The sequence below is a fragment of the Neolamprologus multifasciatus genome, chromosome 12 (genome assembly GCF_963576455.1).
Source record: "Neolamprologus multifasciatus chromosome 12, fNeoMul1.2, whole genome shotgun sequence".
Taxonomy (NCBI): Eukaryota; Metazoa; Chordata; class Actinopteri; order Cichliformes; family Cichlidae; genus Neolamprologus; species Neolamprologus multifasciatus.
In genome coordinates, this window is record NC_140450.1 from 26,611,043 (window position 1) to 26,638,022 (window position 26,980).

The 26,980-nt window shown below is 42.0% G+C and overlaps 1 protein-coding gene across 5 annotated transcripts in view; it reads left to right on the forward strand.

Annotated features, from left to right (window-relative positions):
* Nucleotides 1–26,980, forward strand: part of ep400 (E1A binding protein p400) — a 30,499-nt gene continuing 3,519 nt past the window's right edge. Inside the window, exons 1-48 of one of the 5 annotated variants that reach the window (XM_085180479.1) lie at nt 1–199; nt 1,109–2,460; nt 2,562–2,669; nt 2,780–2,864; nt 3,115–3,234; nt 4,889–5,283; nt 5,378–5,677; nt 5,933–6,118; nt 6,239–6,379; nt 6,467–6,539; nt 8,461–8,498; nt 8,590–8,647; nt 8,733–8,822; nt 9,656–9,769; nt 9,887–10,074; nt 10,198–10,375; nt 10,477–10,613; nt 10,777–10,946; nt 11,144–11,318; nt 11,412–11,548; nt 11,859–12,045; nt 12,217–12,386; nt 12,521–12,705; nt 14,063–14,362; nt 16,586–16,759; nt 17,249–17,386; nt 19,967–20,037; nt 20,166–20,455; nt 20,670–20,869; nt 21,731–21,900; nt 22,302–22,498; nt 22,635–22,746; nt 22,875–23,174; nt 23,295–23,369; nt 23,465–23,599; nt 23,697–23,741; nt 23,900–24,053; nt 24,186–24,421; nt 24,525–24,698; nt 24,800–24,847; nt 24,939–25,075; nt 25,196–25,252; nt 25,345–25,423; nt 25,841–26,005; nt 26,099–26,144; nt 26,233–26,339; nt 26,480–26,669; nt 26,769–26,860. In XM_085180479.1, the coding sequence (XP_085036605.1) occupies nt 1,144–2,460; nt 2,562–2,669; nt 2,780–2,864; nt 3,115–3,234; nt 4,889–5,283; nt 5,378–5,677; nt 5,933–6,118; nt 6,239–6,379; nt 6,467–6,539; nt 8,461–8,498; nt 8,590–8,647; nt 8,733–8,822; nt 9,656–9,769; nt 9,887–10,074; nt 10,198–10,375; nt 10,477–10,613; nt 10,777–10,946; nt 11,144–11,318; nt 11,412–11,548; nt 11,859–12,045; nt 12,217–12,386; nt 12,521–12,705; nt 14,063–14,362; nt 16,586–16,759; nt 17,249–17,386; nt 19,967–20,037; nt 20,166–20,455; nt 20,670–20,869; nt 21,731–21,900; nt 22,302–22,498; nt 22,635–22,746; nt 22,875–23,174; nt 23,295–23,369; nt 23,465–23,599; nt 23,697–23,741; nt 23,900–24,053; nt 24,186–24,421; nt 24,525–24,698; nt 24,800–24,847; nt 24,939–25,075; nt 25,196–25,252; nt 25,345–25,423; nt 25,841–26,005; nt 26,099–26,144; nt 26,233–26,339; nt 26,480–26,669; nt 26,769–26,860 (8,244 nt within the window). In that variant the 5' untranslated portion in view covers nt 1–199; nt 1,109–1,143. The remainder of the gene's footprint in view (nt 200–1,108; nt 2,461–2,561; nt 2,670–2,779; nt 2,865–3,114; nt 3,235–4,888; nt 5,284–5,377; nt 5,678–5,932; nt 6,119–6,238; nt 6,380–6,466; nt 6,540–8,460; nt 8,499–8,589; nt 8,648–8,732; nt 8,823–9,655; nt 9,770–9,886; nt 10,075–10,197; nt 10,376–10,476; nt 10,614–10,776; nt 10,947–11,143; nt 11,319–11,411; nt 11,549–11,858; nt 12,046–12,216; nt 12,387–12,520; nt 12,706–14,062; nt 14,363–16,585; nt 16,760–17,248; nt 17,387–19,966; nt 20,038–20,165; nt 20,456–20,669; nt 20,870–21,730; nt 21,901–22,301; nt 22,499–22,634; nt 22,747–22,874; nt 23,175–23,294; nt 23,370–23,464; nt 23,600–23,696; nt 23,742–23,899; nt 24,054–24,185; nt 24,422–24,524; nt 24,699–24,799; nt 24,848–24,938; nt 25,076–25,195; nt 25,253–25,344; nt 25,424–25,840; nt 26,006–26,098; nt 26,145–26,232; nt 26,340–26,479; nt 26,670–26,768; nt 26,861–26,980) is intronic. The other 4 variants (XM_085180480.1, XM_085180481.1, XM_085180484.1 and 1 more) reach the window with 4 other exon arrangements.

Here is a 26,980-nt window from a genome sequence, read left to right on the forward strand (position 1 = left end):
TTCAGAACGGGATCCGGGTTACACAGCAGGCTGCCGCGGTCGCCATGTTGCTGAATGAAATTAACTTAGCTTCAAAACAGTGAATAGCAGCTATCAATATCAAGATTTTATTTTTCGCAGAATAGCCCGTGTTGCAGTATGTGACCTATTGTAAATATGACTTAGGATTTATGAAACTACTACAGAAGCCCCATTCCCTGTAAGTACGCCGTTGAAGTAATAGCTGTGTTTATTCATTGGTAGCTGGCCTGTTAGCAAAAACAAGCTAGTCAATAGCATCGGCTAGCACGCATCATGTAGCACGGGTTATTGTAATTACTCAAAAGCCATACACAGTGTTATTGTAAATGTTACATGTTAATTTTTACATTCCATATTACTCTATTTATATATATTTGGATCAACCATTCACCTAGACCTGATTGTTCCGATACCTGCATTTATTATTTTTCATCGCAGCTAACCTAAGCTAACGTTACGCCCCGGAGAAATTGTAGGCGGGTGAAGCTAACATGTTAACAAGCGCTGTAAATATAAGACCGTATCAAGAAACGACTGCTCTACGGCTGTCGACTGGAAATGTTGGTTGTAAATGTAATGTTATTCTTACGGTGTTGAAACGACTGGGTTTCACTAACTCGTAAATTTCTCAACGCTGTTCTCAAGGCGTCGTTGTCAAACGACGTTGGCAACACCTCGGTACCGTTAAGGTACATCATCTTTATTTTAAATGGTCGTTAGCTTTGGTGAATCAGTATCAAACCAAATAAGCCATATCGTTTTTACCACAGGACAATGTGTATATGGTAGCTGGCGTTCACCTGTAGGTGCAAACAGATGTAAAAAATAAACAAAACCTGTACGTCGGTAAAGATGCTCTGATAAGACCTCCACCTGAATAATTAAGGGGTGTATGTAGGCAATGGGTATTACAGACACAATCCTTGGTCCTGATTTATGTCATTTCACGTGAAGTTGTTGACATGTTATGGTTAATTTTCAGATATTTTGCTCCCAGATGATGAGCAAACTTTCTGCATCACATATAGTCATTAAAAAAGTAAAAATAAATAAAAATCATTTTTACTCTCCATTGTCCTTTTCACAGATTATTGTGTTTAAAGATTGTAACCGTATCACGCAATGCACCATGGAAGTGGATCACAGAATATGCAACGACCGCTTCAGAGACCCAAGTCTGTCAGCGGGTCAGAAACAGAGGAGCAGCAGTCGCAGCCGACCATGGCAACTACACAGCAGCAAGCTACAGTTAACCATCCTCAATCACCTGTGACCCCTTTTTCCTCCGCTGCCAGTCCTTCAGCTCCTCAGTCACCCAATTATCAGATAATCATGAGTCGTAGTCCAGCCGCTGGCCCGAACATGAACATAACATTACAAAATGTGGGACAGATGGTTACTGCTAACCAACAAATAACCCTAACCACACTTCCCATCCAGAACCCCGCATCCCCAGGATTCCAGCATACGACACCTCAGTGGAGGTTTGAGCATACTCCACCCTCCTACATCCAGGTCACCTCACCTGTGCCCCAGCCCATTCAACCTCAAAGTCCTACCCAGCATAGTCCAGCCTCTCTGCAAGGTGTGACGAGGCCAGCAGCTCCTGCAGCAGCATTGGGTGTGCACGGACAGAGTCCGACACGTTTTGTTGACGCTGGCATGTTAGTGAGGCAAATCAGTTTAGGGAGTCCATCAGGCAGTGGTCACTTTGTTTACCAAGAGGGAACAGGACTGGCCCAGATTGCCCCAGCCACACCTGGCCAGGTACAGCTGGCCTCTCCAGGAGCGCCAGGGTCTGTGAGGGAACGACGGCTTTCTCAGCCTCATTCACAGACTGGCGGCACCATCCACCACCATGCACCTCAAAGTCCAGTGGCCACCACTCTCTCAACTCTGGGCAGCCCTGGTCACATCACCACCTCAAACCTACCTCCCCAGATCAGCAGTATCATTCAAGGACAGCTTAGAAGTCCTTTGATATTTGAGAAGACTCAACAAGGTGTGGTTTCTGGAGTAGGAAGCACAGCCACATCATTCAGTATACCTTCCTCTATACCACCCTCTAGCCCATCCCTCACCAGTCCATCTCAAGGGATCCCCAGCAATTCTCTTGCACCCACCAGCATGACTGTGGGCACTGTAAAGAAGCAAGCTGCCAAGAAATTAGAGGAAATTGCTCCTTCCACACCAGAGATTGCACAGCTGAGAAAACAGTGCTTGGAGCACCACACCAAGAAGATGGAGAATCTGAAAGAAGTGTTCAAAGAATATCTGATTGAACTTTTCTTCCTGCAGCACCTCCAAGGGAACATGATGGACTATCTAGCTTTTAAGAAGAAGCCTTGTGTTCCCTTGTATACTTACTTGAGACAGAGTGACTTGGACCTTGAAGACGAAGAGGAGGAAGAAGAACAGTCTGAGGTTATTAATGATGAGGTATTACATCAGCTGGCTCTTGGTCTGCGATCAAATATGTATTTTCTTTCCCGTCATTCCGTTGAATTTTGTTCCTCTTTAAATTGGGTTTCTTTTTTCAGGTAAAGGTTGTTACTGGAAAGGATGGCCAGGCAGTGACACCAGTTGCCATAGCAACACAGCTTCCTCCCAATGTTTCTGCAGCTTTCTCTACCCAACAGCAGTTTCAGGTGATAGAGGAGGCACTTATTTTAAACATTTATTTTAATGAAATGATCTATAATGCCCTTAAAGTCTGTTGAAAGTGTCTCACTAATTTCACGAGAGGCTGTTTTTGCAGGGACACCAAGGAGCTACTTCTGGCACCATTACAAACCCTGGAGACATTGATGCATTTAAAAGGCAACAGGCTATGGTGCAGGCAGGTAGGGCAAAGATCGTAAACTCCTGTTTTATGTTGCTTTGTTTTCTCCCCGTTTGCTTTGTTTTCTGTTTGTTTTCTTTTCTCCCTCTAATTGCTTCTGCTTTTAGATATTTGGCATCCTCTACTAGCGCTCTGTGTTGAAGTCTTAAACCGAGGAAGGAGAGGTGACCTGTACGGTCTTCAGAAGGTCATTGCTGTGTGCCGAGTGCTTTTTTTTGCGTTATGAGGGTATTGTGTGTTTTAAATCCCAGATCAGGCTAAGAGGCCCCGGATTGACGTTGGTCGCCATGGGCTGATTTTCCAGCATCCTGGTGTAGCTCCTTTAGGATCACCTGGCGTTCCACTCCAGCAGCTTATGCCAACTGCGCAAGGTAGGAGTGCTTCTACCAGGCCGTTCTGTGTTCTGTTCGATGCTGCTGGACCTATGCCCTTTGCTCATACTAAGGAGATGTTAAAAAGGAAATCACAACATTCATCTTCTACAAACAAACTCCAAGCAGCATCAACAAACAGATCTTCCATCTGCTGGATTTCTCAGCAGTCCTCAGGAAGTTCAGGCTTAAGCTCTCTCTGTCAGGATAAATGGGGAAGAAGACAATCCAAGTCTGAAGAATGAGTAGCCACTCAATGGGAAGATGCCATGTCTTATGATTTTCTTTTTTTGTTTTAGCTATTGATCACCTGTCGTCATCCATCTCTTCTTTTCTGAAGTTTGTTCCTGTTTGTCGTCTTTATTTGGAAAGACCTTCCCGTGCTGATGGATTTTCATCTTATCTGGCGGTGGATCACAGAAAGTGGGAAGCCTGTGGGAATGAATTCACTTTCCAATGGGTTTTGCTTGATCTCCCATTTTATGAATCCACATGTCATGCTTCCCTTTGGTTTCCCATCGTCATTCCCTCACACGCCCCTCTTCAATTGTCCGTCTTTGCGTGAGCCATCAACAGGAACTCAGAATCATCAGTCTTCAAGACTTTTTATTTATCTCATGTCCACTTTTAGTTTATTTCCTTCCATGTTTTTTCATGACATTTTGTTCTGACTTGGCTTCTTTCCCTCAGTCTAAGTAGGAGGGGAATCATTTGGAGGAGTTGTGTTCACGGCACAGGTGTTTGCGATTGTGGTGGTGTGGGTGTGTCAGGGCCAGGTGTTGATGGCGTCTAGGCAAGGTGGTGTGACGTGCAGGGAGGTAAGGCAGGTGATGCTTTAGTGTGCACAGCTCCGCTCAGGCCTGCTATCTGCAAGACCCCATGTCTGTCCTTTTGCTCACCTCTGTGCTTTGTCGCTATGTGAGGCATCCAGATGCCTTGGTTACGGCTAGAATGACATTGCTTCATGCATGCCAAACATACAGTGTTTTTGTGAGTGTCCGCTTTAGTTCTTTCCCCTTACTTCTCCCTGTCTCTTTGTTTTTTGAAGTTCTTTTTTTCATGTTTCTTTGTTACATTTTTTTTCTTTCTAAAACCTTTCTTCTTGCATGAGTAATTTTGAATGTTTTTAACCACATTCTCTCAACATTTGAAATGCAAGGTTTTAGTTTTGCATTAATCAAAGTAGTATTTTATTTGAGAGACATGTAGATTTTCATATTGATTTCATTTCCTCTGTAATCATTTTGCTGTATGAGTTTCATTAGTTTCTGCTCTGATCATCAGGTAGTCATAGACTCCTGTTAAGTACAGTACATGTAGTTCATTAAGAGAAGGTTCTGAGGAGCTCTTATAGCTGAAACTCAAACAAATGTTTAATAGTTAAAAGTACAATTTTATATTCTACCTTTTAGACTCAAAATATATAACTTCTATAAGGGGGTCTCTCAAATGAATATTAAGGGAAAGCTGCCGAACACTTAACGGCATCTATTAATCTGTATTGTAGGAACACAAAAGCATTTATTTAAAAAAACAAACCAAAAAAAACCTGCACATTGGACACTAACATTAACAACTCGTTTTTTTACCATTTGTCTCTGTGTCACTTTCTATACTACCCTTTTGTCCTATACTTTGGTTACCATGTATACAGGCGGGATGCCGCCTACTCCTCAAGCAGTCCAGATCGCAGGACAGAAGCAGAACCAGCAACAGTACGACCCATCCAAAGGACCTCCAGTGCAGAATGCAGCCAGCCTGCACACTCCGCCTCCTCAGCTGCCTGGCAGGTTGCCACAAGGTGCCCCTCCTATGACAGGCTTGCCCATGGCACTCTCCCAGCAGGCTCAGTTAGTAGAGAATCCAACTCAGCCAGGGGGTCAGCTGCAGGCACAGGTGAAGGTGCAGACAGGTACCGCGCTCCTGACCACAGTGAACCCCCACACGCAGCTCCAGGCCCAGCTGCAGCATCAGATGCAGTCAGGTCTTCATCTCCAGTTGCAGCCCCAGCAGCAACAATCCCAGGCCATTCTGCAGTCCGGACAAGCGGTCAGTGTGTGTGAAGTGGTCAGCCTCCATGCAAATTGACTAAAAGACGATACTGTAAACTTGATATTACCAGTGTTTATTCTTTGCTCTACAGACAGTGACACTTGCTCGCCCCGGAACAGAGTCAAACCAGGCAGTTCAGAGGATTATGACCAACTCGATATCAATGACATCTATGGCTCCTGCTCCGCTCTCTGCTCCCAACTCTGTTCCAACCCCACATACTGCAAGTCCTCTTCGTCCTGTTGGTTCTAACATCAACCCAAGCACCCAGTCAAAAATGACTGGAACCAATGGCATATCAGCAGTCAAAATAGGTGGCTTTGGTCAAAGCACAGCCGTGCAGCCTTCACAGGAGGGTTCTCAAGATAAGCAAGTGGAACAGGCCAAATTGGTGAGTATCTTAGTTTGGATACAGATGTCAGCAGTTGGTTAAAAGCCTTGCCTGGAAAAGATTTGGTGCCTTTTAATGTTGTCATTGCATGTTTTTTGTTCTTTTCAAGTTTGTCATATTCCATATCAACAATTTCCTGTTGATGTCCATTATTTTAATTTTTTTGATGTTCCGTTGTTGTGCATTGTTATAAATGTATTTAGTAAGTTTGAATCTTATCAACATATAAAGTCTAATGGACCAAATGATTGCCAGGAGAGTCAAGTGCATCAGCGCATATCTGAGTTAAGGAAGGAGGGCCAGTGGTCTGCCAGTAGGCTCCCTAAGCTTGTGGAAGCCTCACGTCCAAAGTCCCACTGGGACTATCTCCTGGAGGAGATGCAGTGGATGGCAGCTGACTTTGCGCAGGAAAGGAGGTGGAAGGAAGCTGCTGCTAAGAAGGTATGACAAACGTATAATAATTAACTGAAGAAAAGAAGGGTAAATCACAAATTGACACAAAAACAAAAAGGAGCAAACCCTCAGAAAGACAAACTCGTGTCTTGTGTGTCTCTGCCACAGCTCGTTCGCACATGTGCCCGTTATCATCAAGAGCAGAAGAAAAGTGAAGAGCGATCAAAGAACGAAAGGGAAATTCATCTTCGTCACATTGCCAGCACAATCGCCCGAGAGGTGGAATTCTTCTGGTCAAACATTGAACAGGTCTGTTTGTTTATTCTTATTTATAAAAGTTTCAGGACTTATAAAGATGCCAAATATCTGTTTTGAATGAAACCCTTTCCCCATCAGGTCGTGGAAATCAAACTCCAGTTTGAAATTTATGAGAAGAGGCTCAAAGCACTTGGCTTACAAAAAGCCAAAGGTATGTCCCATCGAGCAGGTACTGAACATGAGAGACAGAACATTTACTCTGTATCATCAGCTTTTACTTTCTGTTGCTCCTTGTCCCAAGCTAATACATGGTACAGGGCTCGCAAAATTTCAAAATCCCTGGTAGCCCTTCGGGCAGGAACTCTTCAGTTTTTGGTAGCCCAAAATAAATTTAAGTAGCCCGAATAAAAAAGAGAGCAATTTTTTGATTGATGTTTTGTTTCCTGTTTATTTTTTTTTATTTTTTTTTATTTTATTTTATTATAATATTGTTTCCATTACAATTTTATACTTTAATGTATAATATTGTAACGGAAACAAAACATTAATCAAAAAATTGTTGAAACACAAATTTCAACATTGTATAAAAATTACTATCATCAACTCAAATACTATGTTCTAATTGAACAGACATTTCTATGAACTTGTAAGAACTGTGTAGAACATGAATCAGTCTGTGTCAGATCCTGAATTTGAAATTTCCACTGAAGTCACGGGTAAGAGGCAAGTGGAACTAAGATCTAGGACATTTGCTTTTTGAAGTTTGCAAAGACTGCTAAATTGTGCCAGTGGTAGCTCACTCAGGTTTATTTTTAGTATGTTATTTGCAATTGGTGTTTGTTCTGGGAAAGATATTGCAGACTGAGCAATAATGCATTTCTAATGGGGCCCTTTCTTAAAATTACTGATCCCAGTAACAAAGGCGCTTGTCGACTCAGAAATCGAGGGAAAACCAACAACACACCCGGCAGAACATTATGTTATTTACACGGGTGCACATAAGTGGTCCGCATGTGCGCATTCGCTGTCAAAAAAAAGACGCGCACCAGATAAGAAGTTGCAACGCGCGTTTGTGTCCATATAAAAGGCAGTGTTTTTGTCCGCTAGAGTGGGATTTTCACGGCACACTCTGCACCAAGTCTCTGTGCGTTCATCATTTGTTTGAAGCCAGCTCACCTCCTGCAACCACTTTTCCAAGAATACGCGCTTCTTTTGTGGTTCGGACTCCTTCTGACATTTCTTTTGTGGTGGAGGAACACCAAAGTAATTGCTTAAAGGAGCTTGCTTCTTCGACATATTTAAGAGTTCTAAACAAATGTCTGTCCTCCTCCAGAAAATCTCATGTACGCAAACACGCGTTGCAACTTCTTATCTTGTGCGCATTTTTTATTTTGACAGCGAATGCGCACCTGCAGACCACTTATGTGCACCCCTGGTTATTATTTAGCTTGTCATATTGCAGCCACAGAAATTCTTATGTCCATGAAACCATAAAGCTGCACTTTATTTTTGCCTTATAGTCTGATTTGTCATAACTTTTCCGTTTTGTGGTAAGCTTTTCTTTGGCTGTCACTTCTTCACCCTGACCTTATTTGGCTCAGCAGAACTAAAATATATATCCTGCTGCTTTTACACACGCACTCACATAACGCTCAGCGATTCTCTGCGCAATCAACCTCTCATGTTTAAGCTTGCTGCGGGAGATTTCACTTGTCATGTTTGCATAATAAGCTAGCGATTGATAAGACGATGTCAGAGGAATTGGTGCGCAAATTATTGTCACTCACCAATCAGTACTGTCGCTCTCAGTTCACAATTCGCGCGATTGCAAAGTGAAAGCAAGAAACAAGCGCAAATTCAAACGCGATTTCAATATGTCACATATTGACAGTGGCTCACCGATGCCAATGACATAGTTACCCAGCTACATTTCCGAAAGAATGCAAAAGCATTGACATATATTTTTCCTTCCTATGATAGCCCGACAGGCAGAGCAGAGATAGATTTTGGTAGCCCGACTGGAAAAATTGCTAGCCCTGGGATGTCGGGCTAGCGATTTTGCGAGCCCTGTGGTAGATTATCTGACCTGGGACAGTTCTTTTTCTATTAAACTTGCTTTATTTGCTTTACAGTATCTGGTCAGGCAGCAGCTGAGAAGGCTGATAAAGAGGTAGGTACTGCACTGGCATACCAATTAATAATGATATAAAAGCACATATTGTGTCTAAGATAGTTTTACAATTATACATTTTCTTTTGTAGCAGGTGGCCACTTCAGTTAGAAAAAGAAAATCTAGTTTGTCCTTGGTTGATGAAGACGGTAAGTGTCAAATAATCAAGGTATATATGATTAAAAACAGAGAAAATAAAAAACAAGGCTTTATAAAGACTGATTTTCCTTTTAGTTACAGATGAAGAGAGCACCATCGAGGAACAGGAGGGCATGGAAGGGGAAACGGACCACAAAGCAGAGTTGGTTGACCTTGCCAAAGAGGGTAATTACTTTAATATTTCTCTGTAACTACGCTCTATATGCAGATTCAAGATGAAGGAAGAGAAATTTATTAGTGTGTTATTGTCTTGCTACTGCTGTGTTTATTCAGTTAAATTAGTTTTTGGTGTAATCTAATGGTGCTTAAATGAACGAGCCTTTTTGGAGACAAGGTGATTTCATAAACTCCACTGTGAGCTTTGAGACACGACACCACACACACGTCATGTGGAGGCTGTGCCTCAATTAAGAATGTTGGTTAGAAGAACTCGTAAACATAATAAACCACCCACAACTGCATACCTACCTCTTAAAATACAACTGACTGTTTTATTAACGTCACATTACAGTGCACAGAGATCGGTGAATTTAAAGTTTGACCCACCATGTCAATAAACTGAAATTTTGAAACAGCTTAGGTAGTATACAGGCTAGATAGATAGTTATGTCAGGTGATTGTATGCCAAATGTGATTAGACTGTTAATTTAATATTCCACTTTTCACAAATTATGCATCCAGTTCTACAGATAAGCATCACCTCTTGCTGAAGCTCCATAGTAATAGTATTGAATTTTCATCATTTTTCCACCTCTTGCATGAGTCAAATTGATTTCAGAAGATAAAACAGTAAATGGTGGATCTTGATTGGCCACAAGATGGTGCTGAAATACATTGGCAGTTATATAGATGATTGAAATAGATTAAATTACTAACGTGCAGAATTATACATTTTTGAGTTTTTTGCTACTTAGTTAATTAAAACCAGCAACTATGAAGATTAATTATCTTTGTTTCCTTTTTTTTTTAAATAAAATGTTTTTGTGTTCGTCTTGCAGCTGAGGTGCCCCTGGATGCTTTGATGAAGCAATATGCCGGTGCCTATACTGACACCTTTGATTGGCCACAGCCTGGTTCTCACAGTGATGAGGATGAAATGGAAGAGACTGAAGGCAAGTTTTCAATTATAAAGTTAAACTGTGCAGATAAGTTTATTTTTTTTATTTTTTTCCCGGCCATTTGTGAATGATGAGATTCCAACATACCTCCACTTAATTTTTATTTTCTAGAAATAGAATGTGCTATCAGTTCACCGGAGGCTGTGCTGATTGACTCCCTTCTGAGTGTGGACCAGTACCGCGGTGCTGACAAAGCCGCTTCCTCTGACTCTGATGGGAAACCCTGCAAAGACATAGCCGAAGTAGCTGCAGCCACAGAGCTCATCCTGCCCAAGGGCAGCTTCAGAACGTCTTCATCTGTGAGACACATTCAGATACTCACTCACATTCACGCATTTAAACAAAAGAACATGTTTGTTTTGGTTTGTAGTTTTTTCAAACTAATTTTTTTATTGTCTCTCTTTTTTTTTTTTTTTTACTAGACCCGTAGCCCAGCTCCTTTTCTATTGCATGGGTTTCTGCGTGAGTATCAGCAGATTGGTGTGGACTGGCTTGTCAGCCTTTACAAGAAGCACCTCAATGGCATCTTAGCTGATGAGACGGGCCTTGGAAAGACTGTACAGACAGTTGCTTACATGGCCCACTTGGCTGGGCAAGAGGGTATGTTTGTTTTTGGTATTCTTTTTGTTTTACAATAGTCAACCTTTTTCCTGTATTTATAAATTTTGACTGGGATAAAGACAACCGTGTTTTGACCACAGGCATCTGGGGGCCCCATCTCGTTGTGGTAAGAACATGCAAGTTGTTAAGTTGGGAGGTGGAGTTCAAGCGTTGGTGTCCTGGCCTTAAGATCCTCTTGTACCTTGGCAACAGAAGGGAACGGCGGTCTAAAAGAAGGGTAATTTCTTGTGTATTTAAATACAATAATATCATTGATATGATATTAAAAAGTGCTTTGAGGTGACTGCTGTTGTGATTCAGTGCTATATAAATAAAATTAAAGTGAACTGAAGAAAAAGTGTCTTCTAAGTTACCTGGTGTATATGGTTTTTGATCTGCAGTGGTGGGGGGAAGCCAGCAGCTTCCATGTATGTGTTACATCCTACAAGCTGCTGATGAAAGACCAGAGTCATTTTCTAAAGAGAAGGTGGAGGCACCTAGTCTTGGATGAGGTGCAGCTCATCAAAAACATGACGGAGAAACATTGGGAAACAGTTTTTGCTCTCAGAAGGTAAGCTATATGATAAATGTTATTATTTCTAGTCAATGTGCATGTTGTTTTGGGTGAATTGATTGCCTGATGAGATAAATTCAATGTGAGAAACTTTAAGGCTGTCTCTATAAAATTGCCCTAATTTTTTACTGGATCGTTAAAAAATTGCTCAGCTGACTGAATGAATGACAGAGATATTTCTGTGCATTTTCTAGTGAGCAACGGATTCTCCTCATCAACACTCCTCTACAGAACACTCTTAAGGAGCTGTGGACCATGATCCACTTCCTTTTGCCAGGAATCACCAGGCCTTACTCTGATTTTCCTGTTAAGGCGGGCACAGACCAGAACCAGGATTACTGCCACAAGCTGGTCATCCGCCTACACAGGGTGGATATACCTCCAGCACTCTTCTATAAATCTGTGTTACTGTGGTGTTTTCCTTTATATTAAATATGAAAACCCTGTTACTCTTAACTGTAGATGATTCAACCTTTCATCCTGAGGCGCTCGAAAAGGGATGTGGAGAAACAGCTTCCCAAGAAGTACGAGCACATCCTAAAATGCCGACTGTCGAACAGGCAGAAGAGCCTGTATGAGGATATCCTCACTCAATCAGGGTAAAATATTTACCCCTCTCTCACAGTTTCTTTTGACACACAGCCCAGTTTATGGTATAATAAAGTTTTGGAAAAATGGCACATCATGAACTGCAATTAGATAGTTCTTTTCATTACTATTAGTGTGTATTATGCATCCATGGGACATCAGATTTATTTTGACCTGATCTTTCTGGTTAGAAAAGATACTTTATAATTTATAATCATATTGTGTCTGTTCTTTGGAGAAAACTGTAATCTGTCAAGGGAGACACGTTTTGCACAGTCAGTTTTCTATAATCATTTCTTCTATGTGGCTGTGTTCCCCTAGAGCTCAGGAAGCACTGAAAACAGGTCATTTTGTCAGCGTGCTGCAGGTTTTGATGCAGTTACAGCGAGTTTGTAACCATCCTGAGCTGGTGGCACCCAGAGTGACCAGTAGCTCCTATTTCTTCTCCTCTCTCGAATATAACGTGCCATCACTGGTGCTGGGAGCAATTCAGACTGATTCGAGTAAGGTAAGTGTTTTAGTAGCGCTGCCAAACATTGTTAATGGTAACAAGATCAGTCAGTAAGTACCTGTAATATAAAGTCAATCCATGACAAATTTGCATAATGACTAATCTTAACGTGACTATACACTGTTCCACTTCTAATATTTTATCTTTTCCTAATTTATTATCTCATAGATTGCCAACCTGTCCATATTTGATCTGATCAATAATGAGAACAGACTGACCCGGTATCAGACTGAAGAGGCAGTACCCAAACTAAAGGTTACTCAGCAGCTCATAGAAGAGATCTACAACAATCCAGATCCACCACCAAGGCCCAAACCATGTCCAATAAAACCGATGAGGTCTGCGATATAATCTTCAAATGCTCAGATAGAATGAAATGTTCTATGTGAAGATCTTAACAAGTTTTAAAATAAAATATAACCTCAGTATTATGGCATATTTAAATCCTGTGCATTTGTTTTTCTCTGATTAGATTGTTCCAGCCAGTGCAGTATGGCACAAAACCAGAGGGCCGCTTTGCCGCCTTTGCAAATGCAGCAGGTCAGCGTCCTCCAACGAGCTCTCCTGCTACTGGCACCTCTCCATCCATCAGTCAGGCAGGCCAGACCAGGGGCAAGTCCCTGGTCACTACTTCATCAACTGCAGCCACTGCTCCTGGTAAGATCATTTCAGGGGCCCTATCCAGTATAGGACAGGAAATTAGATTCTCACATTATCTAAAAGATTCCTGGTGGTGTCCACTTCAGACTTAAATAGTACCGTTTACCTCTCATATTGGGTTTTTTTTTCTTCACCTGTAAATAATGTGCCTAAACTAGTTTTAAGCTTGTGATGTGTGCAGTGTTATTTTGCATGATTTGGTGTACAAGTGAGCCTAATGTACTGCTTAACAACTATTAATAGGTAGCCGTAGAGGCATACATTAGTGTTTGAAGCTCATTAAGAACTGTACTGCCTGCACATATTTTATGCACAGTGCTGCTATTTGAAAAAGTCAGATGCTTGTCCTTCAACTTTTTTGGAGAGGTTTGGTATACTTTGACTGAAAAGTTTTACTTTAAGGTTTCATATATTTAAATTTGTACTTCCATGCAGCAGTGGTGGGTTGGCAATATTGTTTTCCCCTGATATCAGCACAACCTTTATGGCAAGGCTGAATATAACACTCACTACTGGTTTCTGTCCTCAGTGATGACTGAGGATTAAGGAAAAGTCACTATATTTTAACAGAGGATCCAATGACAGTCATGGTAGACAAGTCCAATAAAGAGATGGAGGCAAAAGTCAAACATTGCAGCCTTGGCTGTTACTGACTACACTTTCACAGATTGAGCTGACAGTATAAACACACACATTTCCCATCATACCAGCTTTTACCATAGTGGTACACAAAATTCACAGATCAATTATTAATTATCAATTATTTCAGACCAATGAATAGATGCAATGATACATTGACATATTTTTCATTCATATTTAAAAACAACTTTCATTCAGGTTCACATTCAGGTTTCTCTATTTAACTATAATTTCTAATTTAATAATTAATTACCTTAGACACTGTCAACAACACTGCCAAAAATAAAATATTAGCTAAAAAAAAAATCCATTAAGAGAAGTACATAAAGAGTGCAAATACATACGTTTAACAACATTCATTGACATTGCACACCATCTTCCATCTTTCAGTGCAAACACTGACAAGAGCTTGTGAAGTGTCAGATAGTTGCAGATGGAGGTTATGCCCGACTGTTCCCATTTCTGTCTTCTGGATCACTGGACATGCCCAAGTGTATCCATTCTTCCCGAGTAGTTGGGACCAATGCACATATTTTAAGTAAAAGTGTTTGCAGTTATTGTCATTGACATCAGTAACAGCCCTAATAGTCGTAGCTCAGTTGGCCCACCACTGCTGAAGGAATTTATGGAAAAACTGTTTGATCATACTGACTTGACTAAATATTGGGTTACCCCTAACATGGAGTCCCATACCCCATTGCCTTGTACTTCACAGTGGTTGGAGCAGCAGCTCAGAGAGCCCAGGCTACAACTCCTGTCAGCAGCAGCAACAGCACTGCAGCCTCCACTGTAGCCTCCTCTGGGAATAGTGGCATTGGACAGCATGTGTTGGGGGCTTCCCCTGTGGCCTTAGGCCAGAGCTTAGCTGGCACAGTTGTGGGATCTGTTGCTCCCAACAGCCAGCCTGGATTAACACAGGTCCCCAGGTCGACTTTAGCCCCCAGCCATGCCATCCAGCCCAGCTTAGTATCCCAGAGGCTGGTTCTTACATCCCAGGCCCAGGCACGGTTGCCTAGTAAGTGGCCTGCCCTCCCCCTCTGTTTCAGCATTTCCCTCCACCTCTGGCACTACAGTACAGGCTGCTCTTCACTGAAGCCTTTACTCGAGGCACTGCTGATATGTGTTCACTCAGGAATTCTGATTAAATATCTTGTATTGATTATGGTGGGGGAAAAAAAGTCGTCTAAAATTAGATCTGCAGCCATATCAGCAGCATCTCCACAGCCATAGCATTCCCCAGTTTCTTTCTTAAAACCTGCATGTACACTATGAATGTACACCACTGCACTATTTAACTTATGTTAAATCCTTGCACTTCCTTATAATATTTTTTTCTTCCACGTACTAATATTCTTTTGTCTCTTGCATCAGCCCAGCTGCAGGAAGAACTCCCAAAGCTTTGTTTCTGTTTTTGCTGTCTCTTTTATTGTTATTATTTTAGTCTGAGCTTCAGCATGAATACTAAGCATGTGAAAATGGCCCCACAGTCAAGACCTGAGAAACTGCAGTATTTAAATAGATTTTTAAAAAATGAGAACATTTTAATAAAACTAACTTATTTATATAAGTCTTAAATGGTTTCAGAAAACTTTTCAGAGTTTTCAGAAACCATTTGAATTTGGTTATTTTTCAAGTAAATTTTAGGTATGATTTTATCCTAGGATGTGTAAAAATCCTAATGATTTGTGCAGAAGTCGGATAAACTTGACTTAAGGATTCATGCTCCACCGCCCACAAGTAGAAAAGTCACTGGCTCGAACACCAGGCATTCAAGATAAAATCCGTGTGTCCGTAAAGTGAAAATGTACCCCATCAACACCATGGCAAAGAAGGCCCTTAATCACAAGGGCGTCATTGGAGCTTCTTGATGGCCAAGACAGCAGACTGTACTGGTTATACTGGTCAGATTACAGAGGGTTTCATTCTCAGTGAATCTACTTTGAGTTTGTAGTACTTTGTGTGTTTGGGGTAGACAAACATCCAAACACAACAACAAAGAAGAGACTGAGCTGGGGGCTGTAAATCCATTGATCTCTTCTTGGAATTGGTTAAAATCAGCAGAGAAAATATATAAATGCAGCTAAGTATCTAAGACATGCTTTTAAGCCCCTTTTCCATTAGTATCTCCTTGGATCGACTCAGATCAACTCTACTTGGATTGACTGGTTTTCTATTACAGTTTAGTAACTCCTAATGTGCCTGGTGTGTGTCAGAGCATCCCACAACGTACTTAATGATGAGGGCAGCTGTGGCTACAATGTAGCTTGCCATTGCCAGTGTGTGAATGTGAGTGTGAATGGGTGAATGACTGAATGTAGTCTAAAGCGCTTTGGGGTCCTTAAGGACTAGAAAAGTGCTATACAAATGCAGGCCACTTTAACATGCAACACGAACGCTACAACAAATGTGGACATTGAGGCAAGAATATATCTGCTGCTCAGTCTGTGGCTTTTCGTCAGACTCAGGGATCACGGCGTTGTTATTTGTAGCCATTTCCCCCGTTGCCGGGTTTCAAAAATGGCAGTTTTGATTTTCATGAACACACGCTCTCATGACTCCTTGAGTGACGCTACTGACCAGCCAATCGATCACATGCAGTCTGACGATGTCACATTTTAGTACCTGTTCGGATTGCTTGAAACCCCAGACAAGCAGGTACTAAAAACGTACCTGGTCCCAGATACTTGGACCTAATGAAAAACCCTGAAAACCGTGGTGAACCGTGCTGAGTTGCTTCGAGTAGGTACTAGTGATAGTAAAGGAAAAGAGGCTTTAGTAATCCACTCTTACAGTTTAACCACATCAAACAGATCTGCTATGGTTTTTGAGAGCGCGCTCCATCACCATCATCAAATAATGAAATCTCTTTTTGGCGAATGCTGTTCCATTCTTGAGCAGATATTCAATATCAAGGTGCAACAAAACTGTTCTGATGACACATGGTGGCCCAGTGTAACCCTAACCCTTAGACACTTTGTGTGTCCCTCCCTCCCCCCTCCTCTTAATTAGTCACTTTTGAGTTTCAGGCTCCCTGTCTCACCTGAGGACTGTCCTTAGGCATTTTCTTCCCCTTCTGTTGCAGAGAGGAGCTGTGCTCGTTCCACTGATTAATCCACCCTGGTTCTGCATGTCTTGTCTTTTTTTTTTTTTCACCCTTTAACTAACTCGGTATATTGCTTTGGAACCATAAAAATACTTTTTAGTGCTATCTGTGTTAAAGTTTTTTTTTCTGTTAAAGGTGGAGATGTGGTGAAGATTGCCCAGCTGGCTAACATAGCAGGCAGTCAAAATCGAATCTCCCAGCCAGAGACCCCTGTTACTCTGCAGTTTCAGGGCAACAAGTTCACTTTGTCCCCAAGTCAGCTCCGTCAGCTCACCACTGGACAGCCCTTGCAGCTCCAAGGTACACTTGGTAATGTATATCTCATCGTCACACTTTCTTTCCTCTCCACATATTTTTCTTCGTTCCTTGTTTTGTGTCCAACTGACTCATCCATGTAATCTGTTGCTTTTATTTGTTGTCAGCAAAAAGTTTTTGTAAATTTTAAGACATTATTATAATATTCTGGATGCTCCAATGTGTAAAACTCTTACCATATATTTACAACGTCCTTGGTCTGGTTCTGGTGCCAGACCTATGCCTTCACCTGTCAGACTCAACTAAGAGTGAAAAAAAGTCAGTTAGCAATTTAATATGTCTTGAATACAACTGCATTGAAATTTGTTTATTCGACTTTTTGCTTTAATTTGCTTTTATTCCTGTTTATGTCGTCATTAAATCCTTCATTCAAAAACCGCGACAGTTCTTTTAATTCTAGAATTTAGATTTTCACATTTCATGCCTGTGTTATTTTCTGAGTATGCGCCACTTAATTGGTTGCTTAATGTCTCATGCATTCAGGCAACATCCTGCAGATTGTGTCAGCTCCAGGGCAGCAGATTATTAGGCCCCAGGGATCCATGGTAATGCAGACAATGCCTCAAGCTGTTCCTGCCTCTAGTGCCTCAGCTACTCCTGCAGTGTCAACAGCTCAGCAAGGTGACTTGGAAACAGTGAAGACTCTGCATTATTGTTTGTACCTCTTAATCGGTTATTTTGAAAACAGCTGACATTATAATTACATTTGTCATTATAGTTCTGACAGTTATTTGACATAATATGCCAGTAGTGCTGCCACAAACAATTATTTTGATAGTCGTCTAGTCACAGATTATTTTTGCGATTAGTCGACTAATCAGATCATGCATCCATTGGACGTACAACGTACAGCTTATTGCACCAGCAGCATCTGCTCTTATATAACTATCATTAGCTTACAGCTTTAAGTGTTTAAGGTATGTGCTAACTAAAAATAAAGACAAGATGATAGTTTATTAAATTTTAATGAAATCTGCAGATTGTTTCGGTGGAGTTTAACAAACTCAACCGTTGCTCCTTGCTATCTAAAATAGAACAGGACACCGGAGTATATTCTCGCGCATGTCACACTTCTGATAATCAGTTGTCTGCTTGACGTTTATTCAGTTGTGTAAAAACTATAACTTTAATCTCAGCCAAACCGATTTACTCAGGAACAAATAAAATACTGAAAAAAGCCAAACAATAACATTTTTAAGTTATCTAAGTGACTTATATATCATGTTTAACCTGAGTAGCGAAAGACGGCGGTGGGTTTGAAAACGATTTGCCGGGAGTCCGGTGTTCTCACGGGCTCTAGTGAGCCTTGAACCCCGGCTCGCTTTCGAGCTGGTGGGTAACAGACGTCTCTGAAAACGTCAGAGCGCTTTTGAAAATATGTGGTGTCTTGATAAACCGAGCAGATATTTGAAGTTTACACAGCTACATTCTCGCCTGAAAATATGTTAAACGTTTATTTTGTGACCCAGAAAGAATAATAAGAGTAATATTAAAACTAATTAGCTGTCGCCATTGTTGGAAACTGAGCAGAGCCGCGCTATGAATTCTGGGATAGGTTGGGCCACGAAGTATACACCCGACCCATCCTTCAAATCTGGGAAAATGAAGCACGCATTTGTCGGCTGCATTTGTCGGAGTCTTTGAATCTGGACAATCTTCATTGTGTCACTGTAACGTAATCGGCCTACTAATGCAGGCACAGGAGGATGCGGTTCCTGAATTTGGACACAGCTACGATACGGGACACTGCTTCTTCTTCTTCGGGGTTTAACGGCAGCTGGCATCCTTGTACATGCAGTTCTGCCATCTTCAATTCAATTCAATTCAATTTTATTTATATAGCGCCAAATCACAACAAATGTCGCCTCAAGGCGCTTCATAGATACAGAGAAAAGCCCAACAATCATATGACCCCCTATGAGCAAGCACTTTGGCGACAGTGGGAAGGAAAAACTCCCTTTTAACAGGAAGAAACCTCCGGCAGAACCAGGCTCAGGGAGGGGCGGCCATCTGCTGCGACCGGTTGGGGTGAGAGAAGGAAGACAGGATAAAAGACATGCTGTGGAAGAGAGACAGAGATTAATAACAGATATGATTCAATACAGAGAGGTCTATTAACACATAGTGAGTGAGAAAGGTGACTGGAAAGGAAAAACTCAATGCATCATGGGAATCCCCCGGCAGCCTACATCTATTGCAGCATAACTAAGGGAGGATTCAGGGTCACCTGGTCCAGCCCTAACTATATGCTTTAGCAAAAAGGAAAGTTTTAAGCCTAATCTTAAAAGTAGAGATAGTGTCTGTCTCCTGAATCCAAACTGGAAGCTGGTTCCACAGAAGAGGGGCCTGAAAACTGAAGGCTCTCCCTCCCATTCTACTTTTAAATACTCTAGGAACAACAAGTAGGCCTGCAGAGCGAGAGCGAAGTGCTCTAATAGGGTAATATGGTACTACAAGGTCATTAAGATAAGATGGGGCCTGATTATTTAAGACCTTGTATGTGAGGAGCAGGATTTTGAATTCAATTCTGGATTTAACAGGAAGCCAATGAAGGGAAGCCAAAACAGGAGAAATATGCTCTCTCTTTCTAGTCCCTGTCAGTACTCTTGCTGCAGCATTTTGGATTAACTGAAGGCTTTTCAGTGAGTTTTTTGGACATCCTGATAATAATGAATTGCAGTAGTCCAGCCTGGAAGTAATAAATGCATGAACTAGTTTTTCAGCGTCACTCTGAGACAGGATATTTCTAATTTTATAGATGTTGCGCAAATGGAAGAACGCAGTCTTACATATTTGTTTAATATGTGCGTTGAAGGACATATCCTGGTCAAAAATGACTCCAAGGTTCCTCACAGTGTTACTGGAGGCCAAGGTAATGCCATCCAGAGTAAGAATCTGGTTAGATACCATATTTCTAAGCTTTTCAGCGCCGAGTACAATGACCTCAGTTTTATCTGAGTTAAGTTAATCTTCTGTTTCAGTCTGTTATTACACTCTTAAATCCTACTACTTAATCCTGCGTCCTTTGGGATATTACAAAGCTTCAAACAACGCGTCGACTATTAAATTAGTCGTTGACGACCGTAATCGTGACTAGTCGACTAATCGTGGCAGCCCTATATGCGAGATTGGGCATATAATTGCACCTCTTGTCCTCCTTTCCTTCTGTTGACACTTGTGTGTTTTTGTTTTTTTTTAAAGCGGTGAGTACGACTACAAATGCCACGTCAGCCCCCATCAAGCCGCCTCCTGCAGCTCACGCTGGTTCTCAGGTCAGCACATCACTTTGCAGAAAAATCCTATTTATAATTTCAGTTTTCTGTTTCATCAAATAATTTTAGTCTAGTCACATTACAGGAAGAGCAGTTCTGATTGTACCATCTGTCACTGTGATAATCAGGAGTCGTCAGAAGAAAAGACTCAACTGATGAAAGAGCGATTGAGCCGTCTCTTCGAAGCAAATGAGCAGCGCTGCCGCCGCAGAGTGTTGTATGGGTCAGACCTGCTACAGGCATGCACTTTAGGCTCAGAGCCCGGTCACTCTGCCCTGACTGCTGGAGGCTGGAGCTGGGTGGGCAGAGAAAGCTGTATCAGAGCCCAGAGAACCTGCGTGGCTACCACCTCTGCAATGAAGTCCTCTCTGCACTCTGTGGACGACTGTCTGGAGGCTGCCAGCAGCCTTTTCAAAAGGTACTTGAGATTTGTTTGTTCTGTGTTGTTATAAATCCATTCCATGAATATTTTACAGCGTGTCCTAATATTTTCTTAAATTGTATTATAGCTACAAAGGTAAAAGAAATGACCAGCTAAGATTTTATTGTTGTATTGCAAATCAGTTTTTAATTTTTCCTCTTTTAATCCAAATATCTAATGAACATCTATGCTTATATGTGCTGCCTTTTAGACTGGTATGCATGGTGCCTCCAGCTGTGGCTTCAGCTCCTCACCTGTATGCAGCCAATCCCCCAGTTCCCTACAGACTTGAGCAGAAGTCCCTTCGCCGTCGGCTTCAGGAGGCCTCTCTCCCTCACAGCGCAGACATCCACTTAGCATCCAGACATCTCTTCTGTTGTCCTGACTTGCAGTTAATGCAAATGGACTCAGGTTAGTCCATGTAACACACCATTACACCTGCTTAAAACAAACAACTCTGACCTCTGATTTTGTTCATCAAAGGTGAAGGAGCACCTTGTTTTAGGCTGTTCAGACTCAAGAACTGATGCTAGTTTTTACAAGACTTCACAAGTTATTAGTATTCAACAAAAGAAAAGTGCTAAATATTCATTTATATTCAATAATTTTGACTTTCACCATTATCATTTAAAATCAGCAAAAGATGAAACCCGCAGCTCTCTCTCCCTTTTTCATTGACTCTACGTTCACTTCCCTGTTGTTTCTCTTCAGTCTGTGGATTGCTTCATTGAGGGGAAAATGTAATTGGGGCCAAAAGTTTGACATATAACCACAAAAGCTGAGAAACCAACATGACAATTAAGAGAAATGTATTCTGTCTTTCTGTTCCTCACCCTCCGATCACATCTCTGCACCTACACATGCATTACTGTGTGACCTGAGTTATTGATGTCGACTAGAAGTAAAATACAAGAGTAGACAAACAAGAAATCCAGTCACTTCAGTGATAAACTTGAGAACAAAAGAATGGATACATAGAATATTAAACATAGGGCATTAAAACATTTGATTGTAAAAAGAGGTGCCAGAACCATATAACTAGGTGTCAGTGACCTGTGATGACTGTCAGTCATCAGTGACACACAAGCCACAGCAAGCTAGAACTGTCACACCTATTCTTTTAAAGCTCTATACGGTGTTCTTACTAAAAACATCACAGAAAAAAGGTTCCAGGTAAGGACAAACATTTCCTGCTTACATAGGCTGAGTGACTCCTCACGTTTTGCCCTGGATCTGCCTTGGATAATAACATGATAATTTTCTTTCCCAAAGGTAAACTGGAAGCTCTTGCCATCCTGCTGCAGAAGCTGAAGTCAGAGAGTCGCCGTGTCCTCATCTTTACACAGATGTTGAAGATGCTAGACATCCTGGAGGCCTTCCTAGATTACAGACAGCTCACTTACGTGCGCATTGATGAGAGCTTCAGTTGTGATGAAAGACAGGTAAAATCACACCACATTTAATTTGTTCCTTATAAACATTTTTGCTGAAATTAAATTTAAAGAAATGAATGTTGACAGAGGGTCTTGTCATTTTAAATATTTTAATGTGAATTAAACTATTTCCCCCCTTATCTGTTTTTTTTTTATTAGTTCATGTTTGTGTGGAGGGGATCTTTAAGTTAATTTGTTTTCAATTACAAATAAGCTATAGATGCAGGCAACTAACTGACAACAGCAGTCTCAAAAATAAACAATAACGATAAAAATGTCTAAAGCATCTGTTTCGCATTAGAAAGGATAGTTTATTTACATGGCAAAGCAAATGCATGAGTACATCGTGTTTTAACACTAAACTGCGCTGTCCACTACTTCAACTCTGTTCATTCGTTGCGTGCCTGCAGGAAAATATGAAGAAGTTCAACAGGAACAGGCAGGTGTTCTGCAGCATCCTCACCAACCGCTGCTGTTCTGCAGTTGGGACTGTGTTTGACGCAGACACCATCATCTTCTACGACACTGACCTCAATCCCAGCATGGATGCACGCACCCAGGAGTGGTGCGACAAAATAGGGCGTTCCAAGGATATTCACATATACAGGTGATATTATAAAAACAAGGCATTCTGATTTTGTTTCTATTTTTTGTGCTCCTTATTCCGCCCCCAGATAAAACAGTTTTACCTTATAACAGTGTTACTGAAGGACTCAGTTTTATTTACTTTTGCATGTCCCAAGGTTGGAGAGTGGGAATTCTATTGAGGAGAAGCTCCTGAAGAATGGTACCAAGGACCTGATAAGAGAGGTGGCTGCTCAGGGTACTGACTACACCTTGGCTTTCCTCACTCAAGTAAGATAAACTCACTGAAGCTTCTACCGATATTCAGACTATAAATATATGGAAAAAAGGTTTAGATCCCGCATTATTTAGTTCTACCCAAGACATGAAATAACTGTCCTGATATTGTGTGTTTGTAGCGGACAATCCAGGATTTGTTTGAAGTGGAGGCAGGCTCGGGAGAGAAGGTGGAGGAGTTTGTCGTCCTTCACCAGGAGCCTTCAGCCTCTGAGGCCATCTCTCCCAGAGTAGCTAGACCATACATCCAGGCTCTCCAAAGCATAAACTTGGATGCCCTGCCAGAGGATGAAGAGCAGCATCGGCAAAAGCAGGAGGGCGAGTTGCCAGACCAGGAGTCAACAGAGCGGGACCAGGAGTCAGAAATCCATGCCAAAGAAGAGCCTGCTCAGATAGAAGAGCTTAATGCAGTCATGGAACAGGTGGGTTTGCTTATTTTTTAATTTATATATGCAGCTTGAAAACTGGTTAAGCAAAAATAAATTACCATAACATTAAACGCTGGTTTGTTTTGTTTTTTCATTCACTCATCATTGAAACAGCTTACCCCTATCGAAAGATATGCCCTGCATTATTTGGAGTACCTCCACGTCAGCGATGATGAAAAAGCTCTAAGGGTAAGAGTTAAGGCACATCTTTACAGATTTATTGCAGTGAAAATGTGGAAATCTGTTCATGAACAGGTTTTTATTTTTGTTGTTTTGTTCCTCAGGAAAAGCTGGAGTGTTCAAAGAGAAGCTGGGAGCTGCAGCAGTTGCAAAGGTTGAAGGAGGAGGAGCAGCATCAGCACATGATGGAGGGAGATGAAGATCTCTTCACCTACACCAGAGAGGATGCCTACAACATGGTGGGTGGGACGGTTTGATCTCTGCTAATCAAGCAAGAAGTGGTGCGTGGATTATTGTGCTGTAGTTGACCTGAACCTTTTCTCTGTACTTCAACAGGAGTATGTGTTTGATGCGGAGGATGGCCACACAGAAATTATGCCGGTAAGATGCCACATGTGACCTTATCTGTAAATGTTTACACAGGTTCTTGAATGATGTAGACGCCTGTATCTCTTCCTCATTCGATGTACTTACATTGAGCCACAACGTGAAATCCTTTTGCCTTTGGATGGTTTTTGACATGTGGTTTTCCACCATAGCTTTGGACTCCACCCACACCACCACAGGATGACAACGACATCTACATTGATTCTGTAATGATGCTGATGTATGACACCACACCCATGCCAGAGTCCAAGTTGCCTCCTGTCTACATTCGCAAGGAGCATAAGAGACTGAAGATGGATCCCTCAGGTAAGAAAATATCTCTCCCTTTAGAGAAGTTGTTGTAAATCTTGGGTTAAAGACCAGAAGAATGGACAAAATGCAAAAGTATCATTGCAAGTTTGTGTGGTTTTCTCCCCCAACTTGAGTGTGTTTCTTCAGCAGCAGCCAGAAAGAAGAAAAAGGGCCACGGGGAGACGGTCATTCCTCCCCGTTCCCTTTTTGAAAAAGCCAGTATGCTCAAAGTTCGCCGCGAGGTTAAAGACCAGAAAAAGAATTTCTCCCTCAAACAGCAGGCACCCTTTGCCAAGCCCCTCCCCTCCCTGGCTAAACCTGCCACGGAGGCAGGGCAGGACAATCCAGAGTGGCTCATCAGTGAAGACTGGGCCCTGCTTCAGGTACTGGCTTTATTTACTCCTGCCTCCATGATGCTCTAAGCATCGTTAATCCATCCTGTGTTGCATTTCAGTTAACAAGTTATCTTTGCTGTGTGTCCGTTAGGCTGTGAAGCAGCTGTTGGAGTTGCCGCTCAACCTGACAATCGTGTCTCCTGCGCACACTCCTAACTGGGATCTGGTGAGTGATGTGGTGAACTCCTGCAGCCGCATCTACCGCTCACCCAAACAGTGTCGCAATCGCTACGAGAACGTCATCATTCCCAGGGAAGAGGGCAAGGTAATGAAAACAGGGTCATGTACTTTACTGTCTTACACACATTTTGCTTGTGTGTCTCAACGATCACTCTTGGTTTTTTTTCCTTTTCTTTCTTTTTTAAGTTGGTGTATGAGGCAAACCCCAAGAAGAAAACCAAGAGTATATACAAGGTACTCTGTCTTGCTTGGTCTTTGCGTTCAGCTGTTATTTCTTCCTGAATTCTGGGGCTCATTTTTATTCTTTTTGTGTGTCCACGTTTAGTCTAAGAACAGCCGTCCTCTGAGGACCTGTCAGATCTACACACAGGATGACAATGCCACTCACATCCAGCTCTACAACAGCCGCTTTGAACTCATGAAGATCATTGCCAGCAAGAGAAGCCCACCAATCAAACCACTGTAAGTACTGAGAATTTGAAAAAAAAAAAACCTACATTAACAAAATTTTAAAAAAATGTAGTGCAATTATGTTCAGATAAGATATTGCTGTTTAAATACATTCATCTATACTGCTTACAGACTCGGCATGAATCCATTTCAGAAGAACCCCAAGCATGCGTCTGTCTTGGCAGAAAGGTGCGACTTAAGTTTGTAATCACTGGGAATCAAAACCTGAAATCATTAAGCAAACAAAGAAGTGTAAGGTTTTATTTTTTTCTCATTTTCAGTGGGATCAGCTACGATAAGCCGCTACCTCCCATCCAGGTGGCATCTCAACGGGCTGAAAGGATTGCCAAAGAGAAAAAGGTGCTTATTAGCAGTATGCCTTCGCTTGTGTTTTTATTTATCCAGGTGCTATGCCATGCTAGGAGAATGTAAGACTTATTACTGCAAATGTCTGTGAATAATTCTTTAGGTGTTTAGAGAAATCTGGTTAATATTAGTTTCCACCTGTCAGGACAGTTTTCATGCATGCGGTGCACAAAGGTAGTAGTCTGCACACTGTAGCTGTTGGATTTAAAAGCAATTATGCCATTATCTAGATATAAATCAGTGATCACTTCAAATGTTTTAATAGTATAAAAATCGGAGAAAAAAAACAAGAGTGAACTATTAAAAACAGATGACCATGCATCATCCTCAGTCTGGTTTTCATCCATCTTTACAAATATATTTGCTTTTGTGTTGCCTCCATGCATTGTTTGTGGATGTGTGTGTTTGCAGGCACTTGCAGAGCAACAGAAGGCTCAGCAGTTGGCCCAGCAACAGACTGGAGCCCCCCAGGCTCAGGCCGCACCTGGCCAAGCCCAGGCTCCTGCTTCTGGCCAGGCCCAGGTCCCTCAGGCTGCAGCAGTCGCCGGAGCTCCTGCTGTGCCTAACGCCGTACTGGTGAGACTCAGTAGTTGAGCTATATGTTTTTACATAGAGTCAGATCCAAAACGAGCTAATGGAAACTTTAAACATGCTTATCATGTTTCACAGGCTGGGGGCATAAAAAATGCCACTGTGGGCACTACCATTCAGGCTGGTACGTACACACACACACATATATATGGTTTAGATTACAGTGCAGCTTGTGTCCCAGTAGTTAATTCCTTTCACTTTGTTTCTTCTAGCCACTGTTGGGGGGAATGTGATTGTCAACACAATAGCTGGAGTTCCTCAAAGCCCTTTCCAGCCCAACAAACGCCTGGCGTCTTCAGTCATCCCAGGAACGCTGTCTGTGAGTCGTGCTTTCTTATCACTGGTGACCTGGCACTATTAACATACAGTAATATAAATAGTATTTGGATTGGAATAAAGCAGCAAACTCAGTCATCGAAACCTTTATTCATACTATTGCTGTTATTTTGATTAATGTAGCCTGCAGGTACAGCTGGAGCACAGGTGGTCCATGCACAACAGAGGACTGTGACAGCTACTGCTGCCCCGGCTGAGGTGGTTGCCATAGCTACAGGTCAGGCTGTTAGAGCGGTTACCCCAGTGACAGCATCTGCAGTAGTTTCTACCACTATGAGCCCAGTGCGCTCACTGGTCACTCAGGTCACACCAGGTAATGAGCTTATCACTGGCTTTCCTCAGGTGCACATTTTGTTTTACAGCCCTGACCTTTCCTCTGTCCTTTTTCATGCATCGACTGTGCGGTCTCAAGGAAAGCCAATCAGCGCAGCCCAGCTCCATGTGCTCAGACAGCATCTGCCACAAGCTACATCCCCTCAGATGAAAGCCGTTAGCAAAGCCCAGGTACGTCACTACCACCTTTGCAGAATAACTACACCAAATGCAACAGTAACAGTCTCTTATAGAAAAAGTCATTTCATCTCTTGCATAAGGTGGACATGTGGTTATGATTACACAGATGAC